Below are 8,231 nucleotides of genomic sequence, written 5' to 3'. Positions count from 1 at the left end.
GCTCAAAGACACAGCAGGGAGAACCACCTGGAAGTCTGCCTTTAACTGCACAGAGACAGGACCAGCCCCCCGAAGTAGAAGTCCTTAGGGGACGGTGTCTTGGGGGGGCGATGGGAGCTCCTGAGTCATGGCGTCCACGTACCATGTGGGCAGGAAGACGTGGGGTGCATCCCGGTGTACAGACACGGTGACTGGGCCGCCAGGCTCCCAGGAGAAGAGGTGGACAAGCCTGAGGGGAGGACGGGGAAACCAGCTGAGGGCTGGAGCCGGGCTCCCGGGGCCCAGAGGGGAGGGCAGGGCCGAATGCCTCACCTGGGGTCGTCCTGGACGACTGTGTTCTGGGCAAAGCTGAGGAAGGCGGCACAGAAGTTCATGCACACGGAAGGGTTCCAGCCGTCACGGTCATTCTGGAGAGGGCCGAGGAGGAGGCAGAGACAAGTGAGGGCAGGAGTGGGAGAGGGGACGCTACAGCCCTGGACACGGGACCTGGGGTGTTGGCGTGGGGGTGAGGTACCACTGCCTTACCCTGACGTGTTCAAACATCTGCATGGTGGGGAAGGTCTTGAGGGAACAGACAAAACCCTCCGGGTTGCGGAAGCCAGCGACAACATTTGGGACGCCCAGGAGGAATGACTGAGCCCACCATTTCAGGAGCTTGTGTCTGTGAGGAAAGACGGGCTCAGGGGGGCGCCGCCTCCTCTGCCCCCAGGTCCCTTTCCCAGCTGTCAGTTCTCAGCCCTGGCCCCCACCCACCCCTCCTGAACCTGTAGAAGCTCCTCCATTGGCCCGGGCTGTGCATCTCCTTGGAGGTCTTGAGCTCCACATAGCAGGCGGGGGGCTGCGGAGAGGGGGCCTGGGGGTCTGTGCAGTCCACCTCCCCCGAGAAGAGCAGAGGGTGGCTTCCCAGGCGGCCGCGTAGCACAGAGCAGAAGGCCACGTTGGTGTTAACCTCCCCAGAGGGGTCGGGGGAGCCTCCAGGTTTGTCTGTACAGAGAGAAGCAGCAACAGGGTGGGGGCTCTCAGTCTCTGGGGGCGCGGGGGGGGCGGGGACTGCAGAGCAGGGGCAACTCTCACCTGCACACATGTACTGCTCGAACTTGTACCCCATGTACATCAGCTCCCGGAGGAGGGGCGGCCGGGCGAGCCTCTGCGCCCGGGCGGCCGGCGTCTCCACCTCACTCAGGTACAGTGTCCCCTGGAACCTGGAGGCCGCCAGCTGCCAGCCCTCCTGCCGCTCGTACGGCGTCGTCAGCAGTTTTGTCAGGTGCCCCCGCCACGTCACGATGGCCCCTGCCAGCCAGCCGGGACCCCTGGGAGGAGGGAGAGGCTGAAGGCCACCCGGCACCGGCTCAGATGGCTCCCGGGAGTTCCCGCCAAGGACCGGCGCCCTCCCGCGCTGGCTTCCTAATCGCCGGGGCAGGCAGGCCCCTCCATCTCCGCGCGCGCTCACCCCTCCAGCCCGCCTCGGTGCTCCAGGAGCCAGCGCAGCAGATGGTCCAGGCCCTCTCGCACCTCCTCGTCCCGCGGCTGGTATCGGTCGGGGTACCCCTCTCTGAGGTCGAAGTTGGGGCCCTGACCATCGGTGGGCGGGCTGTAGTAGCGCAAGGCTTGGGCGTCTCCGTGGTACCGGCGCTGGGCGTCCAGGGAAAAGCAGCCCAGCTGGGAAGGGCGCCGGTAGAACGGGAAGGGCCCGGAGTAGAGGGCGGGGTCGGTGGGCAGCGAGGGCGCGGGGTGCGGGAGTTTGCTCCGCGGCTCAGCTACTTCTATCTTCCCAGCTCCCCGCTTGGTCCCTCTGGCCTCCATGAGGCGCTGGGGGGTGGGGTCCCTTCTGCAGAGGAGGCGGAGAAGGCGCGGCCTCCCGACGGCCGGCTCCGGCCGGGAACCGCGGGGGGCGGGGGGCGCGCCCGGAAGCAGGTCCCGCCCGGGCTCCCCGCGGAGAGGGCGGCAGGTGTGCCGCGGGGCCCAGGCCGCTCACCGCGAGCCGGACGCCGCGCAGGACCGCGGAGAGCGAGCGGGTTTCCGGCTCGATGACGCGATCATTTTGCGCCAGCGGAGGGCCCAGCCCGCGCTCCCGGGGCGGCCGCTCGTCCGCGGCGCCGGAGCCTCCGTTCGCGGCCGCGGCGCCGGGTCGGCGACATGAGCCGGAAGAGGCCGCGCCTGGGCGCGGAGCCGCTGGGTCTGAGGCGGCGGCGCGGAGGCGGGCCCGCCGAGGCCGACCCCCCGAGGGGCGCGGCCGGTGCCCGGGTGTTGGGGGGCGGCGCCCCGCCGGGCAGCCCTCCCCGCCCCGGGTCGGCGCGCGCGGCGGTCGCGGAGCTGGGGCGGCTGTTCCCGCGAGGCCTGTTCGAAGACGCGCTGCCGCCCATCGCGCTGCGGAGCCAGGTGTACAGCCTCGTGCCCGACCGGACGGCGGCGGACCGGCAGCTGGTGAGGGCACGCCGGGGGCCGGGGGCGCCCCCGCCCTGGAAAGCACCCGCCCTGGAAAGCACCCGCAGCGGGGAGCGAGCCAGGCCCCCGCAGGGGGAGCCCACCGGCGTGACGTTTGTGGGATCTGGAACGTGGCCTCGCCTTCCTCTGCGTTGGCTGGCTGCTTCCCTAGGTTTCTCCTCCCCTCGGTCAGGCTCACCAGTGGCTTATCAATGTTAATGTCTTTCAGAGAACTCACATTTAGCTTGTTCCTCTCTTGTTTGCATGTTTTCTGCTTCATTAATCTGTTTCCCCTCTACTGTTGGGTTTATTTTACTTTTTCCCCATTAACTTTTATCCTCTCTTTTCTAATAAATGCATGGCAGGCTGTAGTTTTCCGCTAAGTATTGAGATTCATCTATCTATCCTCCCAAGTTTTGGTCTATGTTTTCATTATCATTTATTTCCAAATGTCTTCTAGTTTGCCCCGTGTTTTCCCCCTTTGATTTATTGGGTTGATTAGTAAGTATGCCTTAATTTCTAAGCGTTTTCTTTTGACACGGGAGGGCTCCAGGGCCTGTGGGGCCCATCTCACTCAGTCCCTCTCCCCCGACCCCAGCAGCAAGCTAACCTACAGGTAGTAGAGTCTGCCCCCTGATGGTCAGTGCATGGCATAGCGAGTGGTTGAGCGGCCTTAGCATATCATTAGCATATTAAGCTTTGATTGGTTGAATGGCTGACCAGTTTACTGGACACTTAGCATATTAGGCTTTTATTATATAGGATCCTATCTAATAATAGACAAATATGCAAACTGACCGCACCTTCGCGACGCCCAAGCCACGCCCACCAGCCAATCAGGATGAATATGCAAATTACCCCAGCAAAGATGGCGGCTAATTTGCATATCAAGACAGCTTAGAAAGAAGCCAAGAGCTGCAGAAGGGAGCAAAGCTGCGGAGAAGCAAGCAAGCCAGGGGGAGGAGAAGGGAGGAGCGGAGGCGGGGCTGGGGGAGAAGGGAAAAGCAGGCGGGCTGGCGGAGAAGGCGGGCCGGGGAGAAGGGAGGAGCGGAGGCGGGGCCGGGGGAAAAGGGAAAAGCAGGCGGGCTGGCGGAGAAGGCGGGCCGGGGGAGAAGGGAGGAGCGGAGGCGGGGCCAGGGGCGGGCTGGCGGAGAAGGGAGAAAAGCAGGGGGGCTGGCGGAGAACGCGGGGTGGGGGACAAGGGAGGAGAGCAGGCAGGGCGGGGTAGAGTGCAGCAGGAAACCCTATTGCAGGATTTTTCCTGCAACGGGAACGCTAGTAGGATTATATAGGATAGAATTGTTACTTATTTCTGGCATAAGTGATATAGGGGCCAGAGAGTGTACAATATGATTTTCCTCATTTGAAACTTGTTGAGACTTGCTTCCTGCTATGTGGTCAGTTTCGCTAAATATTGTATGTGTAGTTGAAAAGAATATGCATTATTCAGTTATTAATTTCTCAGTAACTAGAGTTGAAGTCTTCTGATTCCTCACTGGTTATTTTGTCTGTTCTATGAGCTAATGAAAGTTGGATTAATATACTTTTGTGATTGTGGATATGTTATTGTCTTTTCAAATATTTCCCCTACCTTATCTCTTTTCATTCCTCCCCAGACTTCAATTACACATACATTGGACCTTCTCTTTGTATCCTTTACGTCTTTTAGCTTCTTGTCTGCATTTTCAATCTTTTTGACTGTATTATATCCTGGTTAGTTTTTTAGAATCTGTTTTACAGGCTAGTAGCTTTTTATTTAGTTGTGCCTTAATACATTAAACCCATCCATTGAGTCCTTAATTGCACTTGCCAGTTCTAGAATTTCTATTTGATTATTTTTAACATATTATGTCAGTTCATATAATTTCTTGCTAAAAAATTCTATCTTGACTGTTGTTATTTAAGCATTATAAACATAGGGTTTTTGTAGTAGTCTGTTTTTGATAATTCCCTGACAACATGTCTTTTGGGGTCTGTTTCTATTGTCTGTTTCTTTTGAATTTTGTTTTCTTGTGTGTCCATATATTTATTTATGCCCAGTTATTATTATTTTTTAAAATATATTGTTATGATTTCAGAGAGGAAGGGAGAGGAAGAGAGAGAGATAGAAACATCAACAATGAGAATCATTGATTGGCTGCCTCCTGCATGCCCCCTACTGGGGATTGAGCCCGCAACCCGAACATGTGCCCTTGACCATAATTGAACCTGGGACCCTTCAGTCCACAGGCCGATGCTTTATCCACTGAGCCAAACCGGCTAGGGTGTGCCCAGTTATTTTTGACTGTGCTGGACAGATTTGCCTAAACCAGTGGTCGGCAAACTGCGGCTCGCGAGCCACATGCGGCTCTTCGGCCCCTTGAGTTTTTAGCAAAGGCCAGCTTAGGAGTACCCTAATCAAGTTAATAACAATGTACCTACCTATATAGTTTAAGTTTAAAAAATTTGGCTCTCAAAAGAAATTTCAATCGTTGTACTGTTGATATTTGGCTCTGTGGACTAATGAGTTTGCCGATCACTGGCCTAAATCATCAAATGCCCTCCATCTTCCAATTACATCTTTGTTGTTGTTAATCCTCACCCGAGGATATTTTTTTCTCCATTGATTTTTAGAGAGAGTGGAAGGGAGAAACATCGATGTGAGAGACACATCGATTAGTTGCCTCCACCGGGGATCGATCCTGCAACCCAGGGATGTGCTCTTGACGAGGAATGGAACCTGCGCCTTTCAGTGCTCAGGCCAATGCTCTAACCACCTAGCCACACCGGCCACAGAGCCCAATTATTTCGATGAATTCTTTTGTTGACGTATTATTTGTGAGCTCTTTTAATTTTAAAAATACTTTATCCAGCATTTTAATTAATTTTCAGCAGGTGAGTTGGTTCTTGCTGTATTCTTAGAAACACTAGTCCTGGTGGATTTTTATTTGTTTTAAACATTTTATCCCATATTCTTCCCTATTTCCTCTGCCCACAGTCTAGACTGTTAATTCCTTGAGGGCAGGGTCTGTGTCTTTTTAAAATATACATATATTTTTATTGACTTCAGAGAAGAAGGGAGAAGCAGAGAGAGATAGAAGCATCAATGATTGGCTGCTTCCTGCACGCCCCCGCCTCCTGGGGATTGAGCCCGCAACCCGAGCATGTGCCCTGACTGGGAATCAACCGGTGACCTCCTGGTTCATAGGTTGACGCTCAACCACTGAGCCACACCAGCCGGGCAGGGTCTGTGCCTTAATCACTATTTTATCTTACTTAGTGTCTGGCGTATGATTAGTCTTAGAAAAGGTGTACCGAGAGTTTCACGTAAGAGATGAGGTGGGTGGGTACCCAACTGGGAAATACTATTTGGTGATTCACCTGATTCTCTCCCCACAGTTTTCCTTTACTTGGAGAAAAACTCCCCGGCATGGGCACGTACCCAGGGTATGGTAGAGCCTCTCACCTGACACCCTTCTTCTCACCCATCTTTCTGGAAACAGAAAGAACTTCAGGAACAGGGGGAGATCAGAGTCATCCAGCTGGGCTTCGACCTGGATGCCCATGGGATTGTTCTCACCGAGGACTACAGGACCAGGGTGCGTGTGCTCGGGGCGCGGGCGGCCGGCGGCTCTCCCACGCCACACCTCCACCTCCCAGGGCACAGGGCTCTGGTTGGTCGTGATGGGAGGGACGGGAAGGAGGGGGAGGAAGGGTGTGAGAGGTGGGAAGAACGGAGCAGAAGGGGATCCCCAGCCTCTCTCCCTGGTTCCAGGTCCTCAGGGCCTGCGACGGCCGGTCCTATGCTGGGGCCGTGCAGAAGTTTCTGGCCTTGGTGCTCCCAGCCTGCGGGGACCTTAGCTTCCAGCAGGACCAAATGACGCAGACCTTTGGCTTCAGGGACACAGAGATCACGTGAGACTTGGGGGGCCAATCTCATCCGGCATGTGGCACCTCCCTGCCTCCCTCCTTCCAGCCCGGCCCTTTTCCTTTTGCGGAACCTGCCCAAAAGGTTGACTTTTTTTTTTTTTTTAGTAAAATCTAAATTTGTATCCTTCCCCCAAGAGAGAGGCCATCTCACTGGAGCCTTAGACTTAAATTCAGGCTGCCTGGGTGGCCAGTGAGATGCATGTGGAGGCCTGGCAGGGACCACATGCCTGATGTGACTCACCTGAGACAACCGAGTGGCAGGCACAAGGCACTCACATTCCAAAGCAGCACCCAGGCCGGCGCGAGGGAAATGTCCGGCGGGCTGTGCCTGACTCCGGTCCCTGCTGTGCACCCTGGGCCATGGGAAGGCATTTTAGGAGCTTCTGCTCAGCAGACGTGGAGGAGCTGTGTGAGGCAGGCCTAGGCAGTGGCAGGGACACAGGAAAACCCTTATTGCTCCCCTGCGGGCGGGACTGAGCGTGCGTCAGGGCTTGTGGTCAGGGAGGTATCAAGACTGGTTTTAGGAAACAAGTAGCAGGAAGAGAGAGTGCGGGAGGGCAGCTGGGTAGGCGAATGGGACCAGAGACCTGCTGGGCAGGGGCGGGGAGGAGGGTGTCTGTTACCCAGTCCCTTTGCCTGGGTGCCCGTGTTTCCAACATTAGCAGCGAGGAGAGAGGATTCTCAGAGCCACGGCCTCATCTCTCCTGGCTTCCCACCCGCTTAGGCAGCTGGTCAACGCCGGAGTCCTCACTGTCCGAGATGCCGGGAGTTGGTGGCTGGCTGTGCCCGGAGCTGGGAGATTCGTTAAGTGTTTTGTGAAAGGTATTCTGTCTGCAGCTTAGCCCTCAGCCCTCCAGAGCACCTTTCCGGGGCTCCTCTGGCCGCAGGCCTTACCCCGCTCCTGTCCACCCTCCAGGGCGCCAGGCTGTCCTCGGCATGGTCCGGAAGGCCAAGTACCGGGAGCTACTCCTGTCGGAGCTCCTGGGCCGGCGGGCGCCTGCCTCGGTGAGACTCGGCCTTGCCTACCATGTGCACGACCTCATCGGGGCCCAGCTGGTGGACTGGTGAGTCTTGCCCCCAGCCTCTGGCAGTTAGAGCAACGACCCAAAGCAGAGGTGGGTTTCCTTCACTAGGGAAGCCCAGCTCCTCTCCTGCGGAACCCGGGAATGTTCCTGGCCAAGTTCTGAGTTCTCCCCAGACCTTGGGCCCACGCGTCTGGATCCAACCGTGTCTTTCTCTTGCAGTGTCTCCACCACTTCTGGGACCCTTCTGCGCCTGCCAGAGACGTGAGGGTCTGCTCACCGCGGCAAGCCTGCCGGAGCCGGCCTGGGGCCAGGCGCGCTGCCCAGTGGTGGCTGAGCAAGGGTCACCTTGGGAAAGCTCGGCCAGGAGGATGCGCGATGGACCCGAGGGCGTGCAGTGCCAGGCGTCACCGCTGCTGTTGACCTGGGCTCCGGGCCAGGGCGGGCTTTGGGCAGTGCCTCGGGGGCCTGTGGACGTGGAGCCAGACCCCATGCCAGGGCCATGGCCGCTGCCTCTCGGGCAGCAGCTGCTGCTGTTACTGTCGGGGGAGGAAGGCGGGGTGTCCGAGGGGCAGGCGGGGGCGGGGCTCTCTGCCCTCCATGTGGGATTGAAACGGCAAATAAAGGACTTGTGCTGGTGCTCCCTCCTGCTGTCTGGTTTGATGTGGGGGGTGGCGCCTCGCTCGGGGGAGAGGTAAAGCCACAGTTGGGCCTAAACTTGGCCTCATTGTTCAGAGGAAGAGGGTGCTGAGGTCAGTGTTCCTTGTGGGTGGTGAGGGTGCCTGTCTAACCACGGGTTTCTGTCAGGGCCTGTGAGAAGCAAAGGCCTCACCAAGCCCCGCTGTTGGGGTTTTAGTGGGAGGCCCGCGTCCTACG

The 8,231-nt window shown here is 57.6% G+C and overlaps 2 protein-coding genes across 2 annotated transcripts; one reads left to right on the top strand and one right to left on the bottom strand.

Moving 5' to 3' along the window:
• Window positions 1-41: 41 nt before the first annotated feature.
• Window positions 42-1,814, bottom strand: DXO (decapping exoribonuclease; the record flags this gene model as incomplete). Its single annotated transcript, XM_079780463.1, is given in 7 exon segments — window positions 42-107; window positions 109-229; window positions 313-407; window positions 526-661; window positions 765-984; window positions 1,075-1,310; window positions 1,451-1,814. Coding segments are annotated over 7 exon segments (1,227 nt in total). The 5' UTR covers window positions 1,804-1,814.
• A 322-nt stretch (window positions 1,815-2,136) lies between these two features.
• On the top strand, window positions 2,137-7,920 carry WHR1 (winged helix repair factor 1; the record flags this gene model as incomplete). The annotated part of the gene is made up of 6 exons (XM_079780466.1): window positions 2,137-2,424; window positions 5,907-6,002; window positions 6,179-6,318; window positions 7,058-7,155; window positions 7,250-7,397; window positions 7,578-7,920. The coding sequence occupies 6 exons, from the start codon at window positions 2,137-2,139 to the stop codon at window positions 7,621-7,623; spliced, it is 816 nt and encodes a 271-aa protein (XP_079636592.1). The 3' UTR covers window positions 7,624-7,920.
• Window positions 7,921-8,231: the final 311 nt, after the last annotated feature.

This window comes from Cnephaeus nilssonii (genome assembly GCF_951640355.1).
Source record: "Cnephaeus nilssonii genome assembly, chromosome: 9".
Taxonomy (NCBI): Eukaryota; Metazoa; Chordata; class Mammalia; order Chiroptera; family Vespertilionidae; genus Cnephaeus; species Cnephaeus nilssonii.
The sequence above is the reverse complement of the archived record's forward strand: the minus strand, read 5'-3'. Positions and strand labels throughout refer to the sequence as shown.